This window comes from Opisthocomus hoazin, chromosome 7 (assembly GCF_030867145.1).
Source record: "Opisthocomus hoazin isolate bOpiHoa1 chromosome 7, bOpiHoa1.hap1, whole genome shotgun sequence".
Lineage (NCBI taxonomy): Eukaryota > Metazoa > Chordata > Aves > Opisthocomiformes > Opisthocomidae > Opisthocomus > Opisthocomus hoazin.
In genome coordinates this window covers 57,180,354-57,195,314 of record NC_134420.1, presented here as the reverse complement: position 1 = coordinate 57,195,314, position 14,961 = coordinate 57,180,354, and the positions used below count along the sequence as shown (strand labels likewise).

General features: G+C 39.2%; 1 protein-coding gene across 12 annotated transcripts in view; it reads right to left on the bottom strand.

The window, feature by feature from the left end:
* Positions 1-289: 289 nt before the first annotated feature.
* UNC79 (unc-79 subunit of NALCN channel complex) overlaps positions 290-14,961 on the bottom strand; it is a 119,279-nt gene continuing 104,607 nt past the window's right edge. For 10 of the 12 annotated variants that reach the window (XM_075426263.1, XM_075426265.1, XM_075426266.1 and 7 more), the window contains 6 exons: positions 12,998-13,173; positions 10,760-10,946; positions 9,173-9,370; positions 6,883-6,960; positions 2,334-2,375; positions 290-1,677 (listed from right to left, as the gene is read on the bottom strand). In XM_075426263.1, the coding sequence (XP_075282378.1) occupies positions 1,477-1,677; positions 2,334-2,375; positions 6,883-6,960; positions 9,173-9,370; positions 10,760-10,946; positions 12,998-13,173 (882 nt within the window). In that variant the 3' untranslated portion in view covers positions 290-1,476. The other 2 variants (XR_012764537.1, XM_075426271.1) reach the window with 2 other exon arrangements.

Genomic DNA, 14,961 nt, shown 5'->3' with positions numbered 1-14,961 from the left:
AAACAAGCCAGCACATGCCTTACTGACTTTCATTTGGTTGATTAGGTTTTTGGGTGTGGTTTTGTTTTTTTTTTTTTGGGGGGGGGGTGGAGCATTTAAAGCATAATGGTACTTTAATGGCATATCTGCAAACATTTCCACTTTTTCTTTGGTAAATGCACTAAGGAAGGATTGATCCTCCACAACAACTGCAATGTACTCAAGCAGTTCTTTACAGGTATACCCTTCCACTTCTACATAAGTAAGGAGGAAAAATATTGATTCTGAGAATGGTAATAAAGACTAGGAATTTAATAGCATTCTAATACACAACTTCAATGTGTGGTTTTTGTTCTTCTAATCAGTGCATTACAGGAATAAATACATAAAATACAACTGTGATTGCACAGATTAAAGTATTCATTACAAGAGGTGGTAAATTATGGTGCGCTCAAGATTTTATGTAAAATCCACTGAATTAATTGAGTATACTTAGATTCCAATGGGCTTTGGCTGAGTCCCTTAATGATATTAAAATCCATCTGTTATTAAACATCATGTTTAATATAACAGTACACAAACGTAGCGATTTGTAAATATCATTATGCAAAAGTTCAGGCCCAGTCATGTTCCTCTTGAAGTCTGCAACATAATTTCTGTAGACATTAATAAGAATCGGTCTGGGATATCCATTTTTAATTGCACTGTATACAAGTATTGACAGAAGAATACAATACGGTAGTCACAAAATTAAAGAGGCTTCTATGAAATGTACAAAGAGCAGCACAGAATCAATGAATTACAAGCAGTATTTCAAAAAACAATAAATCAGACTTGGCAGTTTTGGAAAACAGTACTCAAGAAAAAGGCAAATGAATTGGCACAGTTTAACAACCTAATTTCTAAGTGCACTTTATAATAACTCTCCTTACAAGCTGCTGTTTTCCCAGAAGATGACGATGACAAAAAGCCTCATTAGAACATCACTGTTCTATAGCGACACGTTTTATTGCATTGCCAGCTCTGAATCTAAAAAAAAAAGACACCCTCCCAAAAAAAACTCCTATAAAGGTTCCTAAAAACCTTGTTTTCTTTTGTTATCATCAAAAAATAGCAACATAGCACTTCCACATGTTTGTGAGTACTCATAACTCTATTTTTAAAAAAAATAGAAGTTAAAGAAAAGTGATTTTTGTCTTAGCTTCAAAAATAATGTAAAGAAACATTTAAGAACAGGATATTTCAATGATCCGAGAGATATGTACAATGCTTATGAATGCAGACTTGAGAACCTGTTGATCCTGAGTAAGTGTAATTGAAGACCGGCAGGATCAGGCTCTTAGCTTCACCCATTCTAAGCTTTTCCACAATCTGCCCTAGGCTAAAAAGTATAGATACAGTACATACTCTGTGTGCTGATTTATACAAAAGGTCTTTTACAGCTCTAACCCTGTTATTGCTAGGCTAAAAACGAACATTTGGAACAAACTACATGAATCATAAAGGATAAAATTGAGAAGCAGCTTCTGACGACTGAATTTCCACTTGAGCCATTTTAAACTGAGTACACTGTAGCCATTTGCGGAGCACAGATGAGCTATTATTCATTTGTCCTGACCCCTGTAACATCCTTAGGCTGTGATGGTTGACATTGCTCTGGATGGCTTGGAGGCGTAGCTGGAGTCCAGCAGATAAATGCTGTTGAAATAATGCAAAACATTCAGTTTCATTCCTTTAATACACACATTAATAGAGCACTGTGAAAGGTACTGGTTGTTGGCCAGGGAAAGTTCCTCCACTGCCCCAATGTCACATTTCTTCCACATCCGGCTCTGTAGCATTGCCATGAAAGGCAAACATGCTGACAGAAACAACTCCTTACTGAGACTAACTCCAACACTTTTATTCTCATCACCAAAATTCTCTTGACTGGTAAACCACACTGATCCACCTTGCTCTCTCTTACAAACAGGGCCAGCTGGCACAGTTTTACCCAAGCAAGCAGGCCCACAATATCTGCTATAGAACCAAAATCCATCTCCTGGGTCAAGAGTCCCAATCCTGATTTGCCAGGGGGCTCTCAAGCCTAAGACATCAAGAAAACCACAGCACAGGGAACAACCAATCTCAGTGAACAGGGAAGAAAGGCCCTGCCGCAGAACCTGGTTAGAGGAAAGTGTTTCAGAAGGGAAAGGGAGAGCTGTACCGATTACAGGACAAGTATCTTAGCTGATGATGCTCTGTGTACGCTCACACCTGAGACCTTCAGTGCTGAGCCATCCAGTGCACCTGGACACGCTACAATGAGACCACATCACTAAGATTAAAAGGAGAAGGTACTAGAAACAACTTACCTTTAGATTTGACTGTATCATTGGCAACCACATAGGTATGAGCTGTAAGATGAGAGGTGTATTTTGTTATTACACAAGTGACTGTAGACATGCTCCAGTTACTGAGAGACAGAAGGGTATATCTAATGCATTTTGCTGTCCAAATGGACATAGCCTGAACCACAACTCTGAAAATATGGTTATTCTTAAATGATGCATATGTTTTGGGGCAGGTAACTCTCAGAGGTAAAGAAGCCAACTTCTCTTGTTTGTAGCTTGATGAATCACCAGTAGCAATTACTGATTACCTTGTTTAAGGCAACGATGAGAGTACAGAATAAAAACTTGTTAAAGGAAATCACTTCTTATTTTCCTTATGAGGGTGTTTCTGTATGTGCCAGTGAGCAATACTGGAACAAATACCGTAAGCATTCTGCATGGCGAGGTAGAGATCAAGAACTGAACAAACATGCTGCAGCAATTCCTAATCATAGGCCAGATATTTAAATGGTAACTATTCTTTTATAAGCCACTACTCACATCAGTGCTTCACTGCAGAATGTGACCTGTAGGCCTGGGAGCACGGGCAAAAGCTCTTAACTATCTAGAACAACAAGGTGAGGAAGTTTGCGCATGTCACCCATGATTGGATTGATCTGTATTTCAGTCTCCTGTTATTCACAGAACTTTTATTTCTGAGTAAGCATAACATGACAAGCCTATGGTAGACAGAACAGCAATTCTAGCAAAGGTATTCATGTTCTCCAATATCAATTTAACCACTGAGGTTATTGTTCTAAAATGTTCCTCCAAATGGCATTAAAACTTGCAATTTGCCAATTATGCTACTGGGAGCTGCAAGTTAAACCTAATCACTATTGACAATATTAGATAAAGTGCTGTTTCCCTTGTGCAAGGAATGATAATTGTTTCAGTTTCAGTGCTGTTTTGCTGGAGAATCATATGCAGCTCTGTCAGGACTGATTACTTAGTCTGCCACATGAAGAACCATACTCAAACCTCAGCCCTTACAGATAGATGAATGCCAAAACAGCTGAAATGCAGCCAGATGCAGACAACGCCCGTCCTTCCATGGACTCTCACACTAATGAAGTGCTTAATAAGATCCACTGACTGCAAGTCCTGATGTATTTTTTGGAGCAGAGGGAACAGTTAAGCATACTGAGAAGCCATGCTCCATGTCCCGCTGCCATCAACAAAAAGTCACCGAAAATTTCATCCAGCATTAATGAAGTTCTTATGGAGCTAGCCAGTGGTGACAGGGCTGGTGCCAGAAGTATGTCAAGCAAGGAGAGAAGCTAGGCAGAAAGCTCAGGGTACCCCTGTGCATCTGAACCAATTCACTGCACACCTTTTACAGTCAGCTGAGAGAATCGATCACTTCTAGCATTCAGTTCATCTTGTCCCAAGGCAGGTATCTAAAATAGATCAAGATGAATCATGTCCAAAAATACCTGTTTATCTCCACTGACTATAAAGGGCACTCAGGGAAAATAGCTCATACTGATATCTACATTGTAGAGGTCTAAGGTTAGATACAGATCGTTGCCCTCCAGCGCCACTTCTGTCTTGCTAGGTCTGGACACATTGAGGGAAACGGAACATTCTGCTGCAGGCACAAGCAAGCAAACCTTCCACTGCTGCAGCTGCCACTTAGATAAACGAGACAAGGAGACACTTATCTTAAAGCACTTGAGTTTTATTACCTAATCCCCAGCCAGCCTTGTCTTCACAAATGAAGAATATATCAAGTTAGTTAGAAAGAACAGCTGGAAGAACAGACTGCTGTCAGACACTGTCAATTTTTTTTTTTTGAGTTTATATTTTCAACAGAATTATGTTGATTCCAGCACAAGTTTTGGTGGAAACAATGCTGGAGAACAGGCTGGTCGCTGTGCTTTTCTGGCCCCCCAAATCTGCTGCCTGCCCAGTTTTCTAGAATTCTACCCAGCAGCTGCTGGAGCTGCCTAAAATCCCTGGGTCTCTGCAAAACATGCAGTGGCTTGTCGAACTGCTCACTTCACTGTAGTAGGCTCCCAGATTCCTCAGACATACATCTGATGGTCAGAGAGTTGTGATCAGCAAGGAGCTGGTCTCTGTCATCAATGACTGTCCTGCTATGGCTAGTTTCCCAGTTCCTTTCACATAGAATAAAAGGAGGAAAGTTGAACACTTTCATTTCAGCCGTCCTAAAGCAGAATGCTTTCCCTCAGAGGAATATATAATTAACTAAATATATATGTTGGTATGTGTGCATCTACGTAAATGTATATATACATATCTCACTCCAACTTAGAAAGAAGAACAAATACATAACATTTGAAATATTTTCACAGGAAAGAAACTTTGTTTTCCTCACTACATTAGTAAAGATAGTCTAACATCAGATCCAAAAAACATCCTCTGAGAATAAAGGGAATGTCACAAAGACTATAGGAAGCAATCAAGACATGTCTCAATGCTATCAGTGTGAGTTTAAATTTAATAGCAAAGGCCAAAACAGTACCAGGAGGACGAAACCTCATTGCACCAGCAGAAGGACAAGATGTAAAACCGCTTATCTCAGGCATAAAGAAAGCTCATCTCGGGCATAAAGAAAGCTCTTCTTTCAGTGAAGGACAGTGGAATTGTTTACATCTTTTCTTTCCCTCTTGTTTTAGAGCCTATTTTCCCCTCACTTGTCGTACAGAAAAACGGCCACCTAAGACAGCTATGCCACAAACCACCTGGCATCACATGACATGCACTACTTTCTCATTGTGGTGTATTAAAAGTATATGTGTGTTGAATCATGCAATGACTTCATTAAGAAATGAAGTTTTTGCAGCACCTGATTCCTTAGGTGGAATAAAAACCACTGTACTAAACATAATTACATGAATGATAAATTGTCACAATTTACCAGTCCTACTGCACTCAGTTCCAAGAGGGAGTCATTGGGAATTATTAATTTTGCTGAACGAATCTTCAAAAGAGTGTTAAGAATGTTCTGTTTACAAAAATCTCTGTCACTACATCTTTTCCTTCAGTGAAAACTAACTCTTTGAAGGACTTCAAACACACATTAAGTATTTCCCCAAATCATGACATTTACTTTTGAGATCTACAATACATTTTTTTTACAATTAATTAGTTCTAAAAAAATTAGTAACCTGGGACTATGAATCCTATAATAGTATTATGTATGTATATTATTCCTGCAGAATTTCACTTCAGGGCTAAGTAAAGGGGATTTGGTCACGCTGATTCTTCCATCTCCCATCTACCGAACACGAAAGAAAGTTTAGCATCTTAACTCTGAATTTCACAGGTTTATGCACTTGATTTTGCAGTAGAAACAATGTCATTTTAACCTGATTTAGCATATTATTGATATATACTCTCAAATATAACCCCCTGAAAGCATTCATTTGAATTGTGACAGGAATTTGGCCCCAAAGGCCTCTCTTTTCACAGCTTTAAAGCCATTCTTTATCCTTGTCAAATTCTGGACATCTTGGACTGGCTGAAAGAGAAGCCCATATGTCTTCCAGGGACAGCCATAATCACTTTAACACCCCATAGTGACAGAGTTTCTGTAGTGAATCAAGTCATTACTGACTATAAATCTGTATTTTCACAGTGAGTGTGAAAACTTTCATGCCAGCTGACATCAAGACTTTCAATTTTAGCTGCTTCATTTTCAATTCATGCTTGACCATAGACGACTGGAATAAAACAACAGTCAGAGGTTTCTTTTATGGCAACAGAAGAACTATACAAACCAACATATTTCAGTTAGATTCAGAGTGCGTTTAACAACTTGATTCGTTGACATTTTATGTGAAAACTCCCTTCAGAATAATGCAGTGGGAAAACACATAAAAAAGGCTAGTAAAATCAATTTATGCTTGTAAGCCTACCTCAGTCTTTCGGGAATCTGTTCTGAAAACGCTGTGGTGACCCACAGGAGCCTGACCACTGATTTGCAAAAAAAGAATTTTACATGAATGAAGCATACAGAAAAAGCATACCCTGTTACACACCCTAGGGGAAGAAGATTCACTTTTGAATAATATTTGACTAAGTCAGACACTTAGGCATAGAATAACAAGGAAGCCACTGTGCCACAAAGTTTTTCTTACCAACCTAAAAGAAGGCAAGGATCAGAACAGTGAGGTAACCTGCAAAGGAACCTATGATGATTAAAAGTTACAGAATGCCTCAAAATTCAGACAGTACCTAGAGGTTCTCAAAGTCAGTGACACCAGCCGAGTCTATCACAGAAATAAGACCGCTGCAACAATGGAAGGAGGAATTAGATCAGAAGTTCATTTACAAAAAAAAAATCTGGAGAACTTGGATTTGATATTATGGTCAGGTCTTACTTCTTGCCAGAGTTTTTGTTTTTTGTTATGCTCTACTAAGTTTTATTTCCGCATCAGCATTAAACCTCATCTTCTTCCACTTTCTTTTTTTGAGTGAAAGGGGAAGCAGAAGACAGTATGTCTAAAAATCACAATAGACAGGCAACATCATTAACTAAATATTCATAGTGTGGTATGCCTACCTTTACAAAGATAGTAGAATTGCATTCCTGTAAAGCCTCCATCAAACTAATCACATGCAGGCACACCATTTCCACCATCTTGGGGGGGGAAAAAAAAAAAATCAAGCATAGAACCAAATTAGTGTTCAGCATAACAGTGTTGTAAGCTAAGCCAACAGTCTCTAAAAAGAATCATCCTGTATTTGCATGGGAGTTATACTGAATCACTAGTATTCATTTATCACTAGTGCATTTATTAACCACTGACATATAAGATTAAATATTACATGAGCACATAAAGGACATTTTTCTTTGTTTAGTTTTCCCCTGATGCGACAACACCTATCTGTTAAATATTTCAAAGTGCTTGGTGTATTTTAATTCATATCACACATCAAAACAAGTTGCCTTCAGCTTTGTTCTCTTCAGACTTCATAAATCCTTTTCATGCTTTGCTGTGTAGTTCTCATCAATCAGTGTGTCAGAAATTGATATTTTTATTTACTGAATCTTTTAAAATTAACATACACACCAAATCCATCTTTTTTTTCCTCCCCATCAAAAGAGAATTTATTATTCTGAACTGGCAACTACTCCACAATTCTTCTATTTTGTACCATGAATTACAACAGATGCAAATATCAGTTGTTTGGTAGTAGACAGCATGTTATGTTTTATACTATGTAAATTCATTGGTACAAGATAAACACCGTGAGCCAGCAGTATTTACAGTGCCTGTCTGAACAATGTGCAAATTCCCCTCAATAATAAGAAACTTAGCTTTTATATTGTGCTTTTCATCTTCAAAGCGCTTTACAAACACTAACTAATTAACCTCAACACCCCTGTGAGACAGGCAAGTATTATTATCTACATTTCATAGAGCAATAGCTGAGGCAGAGAGTTTAGTAACTTGCACTAAAGCCACATAATGAGATACTTTCAGAATAAGGATTGGAACTTGGGACTTCCAGGTCATATTCTTGTCCTCAGGCTTGACAAGAAGCCTTTGTGTCTGACCACACAACTGGCTAGTTAGAAGCGTTATGTGCTTCTCCCTTTCATTCAGATGGAGCTTCATGAACTACTGTTCCCAACAGTGGCTTGTCAACCACAGAGACCTCACTAGATGTCAGAGGCTAAAATATCATTTAAAGACAGCTTCAGATGGTCCTTCCCTGATATGGACAAGACACAAGGGAATAGTAACTGGTTCAAAGACGTTCAAGTGCAGCCCGTGCAATTACAGTTGAAAGGGCAAAGGCCCATACCTGCCTGGCGTGGAAGATGTTTCACATGGGGAAGCAGGAATTACATGAAATAATTTCCATATAGATAGCAGGTCTCCATTTAAAGTAGAAGAAAAACCCCAACCAAAGAATGAGAATCCCAAACCTTAAGAGCACCCGACTTCGAGGACTGGGCCACATGTAAAGAATCTTTCTCACTCAAAGCTAATCGCAGGTTGTCCAAAGCCAGAGCTGCCAGTTAACACCTCAGTTAAAGTTAAAAAGTTTTGACAAGTCATGACAAGTCTGTCATGTTTGTGGGAAGTGGGAAACACAATACATCTTGCCCACCAGAAACAAGCTCTCAACCCTAAGCCTGAAGGTACAGAGAATCATTAGTCAATGAGAAACAAAGGTAGCACCTATGAGAACACTGCTGGAACTCCTCTAGGTTCTTATTGTACAAAGCTGCTCCAACAGCCATGAGTAGTTGACATAAATAAAAGCTTAGAAGTTATTTCCAAAAAATGGTCTGGACCATTTCTGGACAGAGTGAACATTTCCCTTTCACAACTTCTCTCCAGAGATACCTCCTTCAAGTCATTCATTACTCAAAAATGTTTCCAGAGATATTTATGTAGCTTATTTTCGATAAGCAACCAATGGGGTATGAGTACTCAAGTGTCAGCATCTGTGTATTTTTTCACCATCATGTTGTAAAAAAAATTCAAATGGATATTCACAGAATTCCCCTAAAACAGTTCCTCCTGTAAGGCAGTCAGATGAAACAACAGGACCACTGTAAAGAGCAGGAAGATATATAAAATGAGACCTGATGCAGAGAGCCCTTAATCCAACAAGCAGTAACTCTGGCTCTTGATTCTGTTTCAGACAGATGCTGGCTAGATCCTATTTCAGGCCCACTGAGAGGTTACACCACTACTAATTAGCTTTCCCTTTAATTTCTCAAATGCATCAAAGTTGCTTTATAACTTTATTCATAGTTCAATGTATTCCACTGAAACAAAGCCAAGCCCTCTGGGTTTAATCTGTATGAAATCTGTACACAGCACCTGACTCACCACTTTGTTATGTGCCATGAGCTGTAGGATGCTAGGTGTCACTCGGCTCCAGAACTCCAGGGCTGTAAGGATTGCTGTAAAGCTAAATTCGTTCTGATTCTGTACTGTCGGAGCTACTGCTGTTTGTTCGCAATAGACTGTCCAGAGCTGAGCAAATATAAATGCATGGAAAAGGGAACACATGTGCAGAACAGATGTCTGTAAAAACAGAGGAAAAAGTTTATTTAAATAAAGTGTATTGGGATACAGTGCAGAGGCGTTCAAAGCACTCCTCTGTCATACATCCCACTGTGCACTCTTGCCCCTCACTTTCCCAAGTTTCCCTCCTGTTAGGAACTAGTAAGTCAAGTACACTCGATAACATCATTTCCATGTTTAGAAACTGCTTTTGTATTTACAGATTAAAATCTACATTTGCAAACACACACTCCCATGCAATCTTAGTGTCTGGCATTAAGGTCAGTCCCTTTAAAGAGGTTAGTTTTGCAGAACAGCTACTCAGGACTAGTTCTGAGACTTTTTCGATGCAAAACTCCACCACAATCTGTGGAAGGCCCGGCATGTATGGCTACATTTCGAAGATGCTGCTGGGGTAATTCATTCAGATTCTGATCACCTGAAAGGAAGGCTATTTTACAAAATACATCATCTTACATCTGTTCTGTTAATGTCATCCATTTCTACCTTGCTGGGACAGTCAAGGAAAGTAAGCTTTGAAAATCTAACAGAGAACTCATTTGGCATACTCAAGCATGGCTCTTTGCTAATACATGTTATATATCACCATGTCTGAGCCTCCAGGAGTGCTGGACATTAACTACTTCATTATGAGAAAGACGCTTCTGGCCAGAGATGTTTTCTCAGTTTGCAAGTGCAGCAGTGATTCATGCTCTGTGGCGGTATGACTGCACCAAACATTGCAATGGTTGCTTGGTAACTGGAAAGAGGTATTTGGAAGAGCAAAATAAAAGAGTCAAAGAAATGAACGGGAAGCACCAGTGTCTTGGCAGGGTGACAGGGAAGAAAGGGGGATTTTACGTACAATATAAATGTGCGATCATTCTGCTTCTGTTGCTAATAAAAACCTGGTTGGTGTCAAAGAGTGCTGCTATTTCTGTGTTAAAATACTGTCACAAATGGTTTATGATTTGCAATACCTTTTCTTGTCCAGAGCATCTTCAGAAAAACAGCTGTGCTTGAACCATCACTGTGTGTAATTAACTTTTGATCATAAAGTTACTTACAGATTATCTACTATACAACTAGAATAAATAACTTTCTAGAGATTTGCTACAGAGACGGTCATTGCTAAAGCTTCAGTTTGGAATTCAGTTTTTCCTTCCGCACTCGTGTGCTGAGATATCTTGTAATAGTTGAACCTCAGACTTACTTGTAGTGATTGCATCATCAGGTTTCTACCCAAGAAGAAGCAGCTATGCAAGAAAAACTACAGATATTTCTTGCCCTAGATCCCAGGTTGTAATAAGGTTTTACACCTCCTTTTTTCTTACAAAGAAATAAACAAGTGTTTGCAATAATAAGGCAAATATATCACATATCTCCAACTTAAAACACAGAATCCCTTACCTTTGATTGCTCTGGAAACCCAATCAGAATAACAATAAGGTGGTCAGCAATTTGTGAACCCGCATCCAGTGGAATAGGCATGCAAGATGATGGAGAATTTGGACAGACAACATTGTGTGTCAGAGACCCCAGAAGCAGCCAGGACAGCAAACGAATGTGAGAGACACATTCTATGAACTCTTTGGGCCTGTCAGGAAAGAGCAGATTTTATAATGATGCTGTTTTCTGGTTTTCCCCAAAATATGGAGTCTCCTTATGCACACTATGCAGACGCACCCTCAGTCTGCTGGAAGCACAGATCATTGATACAGCTTATGGGAAGACTAGAACCACACAGAACTTAGCAGACTTGACATACCATTAACAAGTCCAACAGAACATATCTGGTGGGTCTAAGAAACAGTCTCTATGAAAGGCTAAAATATTCACAGATTCACTGATTCCATACACAGTGATTTTTCACAGAGAAAACATCAGATGGGAAGGGTTGCCATAGTGGAAATGCTCCTCCCAGCTCCCCTGGACAGCACACGACTGACAGGGTGACTGCAAGAAACCCTTCATTCCACAGAGAGCTCCGAGGCAGGTGCCATGCCTTACTTCCACTGCGTTCCACTTCTCCATCGGTAAAGTGGAGTTCATTTCTCTTTTCCTTAGCCTCTCCTCGGACATTTGGACAGCATGCTTTGGAGGGCAGGGTCTATGCTTTTTTTGTGACACCTTAGTATTCATCCACCATCTCGTGCAACATCTAATTGTAAAGCAATGTGCTTATATAATCTAAAAAGGAGTACCACTTCTGGTGTCATCCTGTCTGACCCCTTGCTGCTACCAAGTTCAGATTACATACTTATTTGAATTCATAGGCACAGGAAAATAATAATTGGTTTTTGATCAATAAATCACTACTTACTAGGCCACTCTCACTACTGTTTTTCATTTCTAATTTGATGTCATTGTCAAGGACTTATAGACCCAAAGAGGCATTCCATTATTTTTTTTAAATAGACTCTGATATGCTCTTCCTGAAGTACCTATAGGGTCTTAAAGGAATTCACTACCTTCAACTCAGAACATGTAGTCCTTTTTTCACATGTGAGAAGCTAAAGCACAAGGAGATGATAACTCTGTATTTCCAAAACTAGATACGCTCTACATGAAAGTACATGCAGATGTATCTGCAGGAGCCGAAGCAGCGTAGTCCCTGGAATCCTGGGGCAGGCAGTCTGGAACAAAGTTGGGAGGTTTGCTGAAAACATACAGGTTTGTTGAAACACAGTCCAATGGTCTACACTCAAAACATCTCATTTGTTGTCATTGTAAGTCAAGGGACAGTATATCTCCCTTATTGTTGAAGGTAAAACACTGCAGATTAGGATTTCTTAGTGAAAAGGGGCAAAAAAAAAAAAATCTCTTCAAGAGTAGGATTTCTCTCATCTAACTTTAACCAGATGAAGTTAATATTTTTATCATCAAATCAATGGACTTACACTTACAGTTCTCACTCATTTGTACTCCATAATTTCAAAGGACATTTCTCATTGTATTCTCTATAATTCCCAACATCTATAATTCTAGGACTGATCAAGTACCTGTGTGCTTTTTGCTGTCAGTGTCTAGATTGAGAATCAAGTTAATTTCCAGGGTAACACAAGTCAAGGCAGTGGAGTTAGCTCCACCCTCCATTTGGCATGTACTTTAAACACCGCATTGATGAACTCCTCAGTTAAGGATCAGGGAGCTGCTGACCAGCTGTTGCAATGTCCCACTGCCGCCATTCCCTACTGCTGGTCTTATCTATGAAATATGGCAATAAAAACAGAATTTTGTCAAGATTTCCAACTCCTTTTAGTATTTATATAATCACAGAACAGTTTGGGTTGGAAGGAACCTTAAATATCATCTAGTTCCAACCCCCCTGCCATGGGCAGGGACACCTTCCACTAGACCAGGTTGCTCCAGTGCCCCACCATCCTCACAGCAAAGAATTTCTTTCTCATATCTAATCTAAATCTACCCTCTTTCGGTTTAAAGCGATTCTCCCTTGTCCTATCACTCCATGCCTTTGTAAAAAGTCCCTCTCCAGCTTTCTTTAGTCCCGCTTCAGGTACTGGAAGGCTGCTCTAAGGTGTCTCCAGAGCCTTCTCTTTTCCAGGTTGAATAACCCCAACTATCAGTCTTTCCTCACAGGAGAGGTGTTCCAGCCCTCTTTGCTTTTTTGTAGAAAAGCATTCTCACCCTTGTTGCATTGCAGAAGGAGGATGGTAAAGCCAGGGCAAATATCGGATCACAGCTTTGTTGTCTCTGTGGTTTCCTCGTGTGATTTCCATAGCAGCGATCTGAGCTAAACCAACTTTCAGATGTCCACCAAACGTGTCTTCGTGCAGTGGTTGAGAACAAGTCTTCATGTGACTCTGCAAGGCAAAGATCTAAGTTCCTCCAAGCAACAGCATATTCTATTTCATTTCCCTTCAATTCCTTTCTCAGGGTCTCCAACTGTGTCCACAAAACTACAGAACAAAACTCAGAAATAGACTTCAAAAAATTATCCAGTCCCTGTATTAGTAACAGCTTTATCATGTAGATCTTTCCACAGAGGGCCACATTTTGAAAAGCCCACACAAAACATGAATTGTGCAAAACGTATAGGCTCCTTTTGTATCAACAAACTCAACAGCTGATGAATACAAACTAATGGTTACACATGCAGACAGCTTAAGACAAGACGAAAGAATCTACCCATTTAACAAGCTAGCATCTGGGCAGGAAATGCCTTCCCTGTGCAATATTCCATTTACATGTACAGAAATAAGCTGTCACTTGTTCAACAGCAACATGACTATGTTGCACTATTCAGCTGCTACAAATGCCTTTAAGCCCTGGAAATAAAAGGGCTAAACCTTTTACCAAGAAACATGCAAATATTTATGCCTGGAAAGATAATTATTATCCTGCTTTGTCAGCTCTAAGTAATGGTTCATTGGTGCTTCTTGAGATACTTCTATATTTCTAATTAAGCTAATTTTGCACTACCTTTTGTTACTAGACTAACAGAACACATGCTGAGTGCATCTGCTTGCTTAAAGGAGAACCGTACACTTTGCAAAAGAACATCCAGGTCATCAGTTATTGAATTATTGTAACAGGATTAAAAAAAAAAAAAAAAAAATCAGTGAACAAACAATATTTGATAACAGATAAGTACCTGACCCCAGCAACTTACACTCTCAAAAATCACTTACTTGAAGTCTCTTTCAAGGGGGGGGGGGGGGAAGTACCAGCATAAATACCCAATAACTTTGTTACAGAGTTCAAAATTGGATGTATCTTTGACAGCATAGACTCTCCTCATAGGTGCAACGGTCCCTTCTACTGCACTCCCATACCATTCACTTGTCCTGCCAGCTTTGCAGAAGCTAGAAGCATCAAGGCCTAGTCACATTTCTGCCTCCATCTTATGTGCTGAAGGAAATCCACCACTGTGCAGGGCACCAGTACGTAGCTCAAAAGACTACGCTCTAACTTTGCCAGGTGTTGAGAAGCGACAGACGGTTCCACTAAAAGACATATTATGTTTTCCCTCTACAAAAAGGAGGATTTTAACCACCAAAGTTTCACCTCCTGCTCAGTGCTCACTTAGCACTCAGCTTCAGCTGGTACAATAAAACTACCTAGCGGGATAGTGTTATGCTAAATAGAACAAATGCCACCCCCTCCACAGCATTATGACTGTTAGTGATATATTAGCTGAAATATTACATTAATTTATTTAAGCTGTTAACAATAGATGCTACTTTGCCAGCAATTGAAACAGCTACACTTCTATTATTTCCCATTACAAAGCAGCAATGTTAGTTAGCCTAGTTCTTTTCCAAAATATCTTTAAGAATTTCTGTTTTGTAGGAAATTTAATAGATACTGGCTTCCCCCATGAAACAGAAATTCCAGGTTTTGACCAGATAATTATTACTAGGATGTTTTAATAACATTCATTCCTAAATAAAATGTTTTATGTTGACAGAAGTATTTTCCTATTATTCCTCTTACAATTTGGCATAAAACTAATGTACAGAAACCAAAAAAGTTTGGACTACAGACTTAAGTACTACTCATTTTTCCCTACCTCAACAGAATATAACCTGACAATGAAAACAACAGCATCCATAAGAAAAAAAGATACACACCCCTTTTTTTATTTTTTA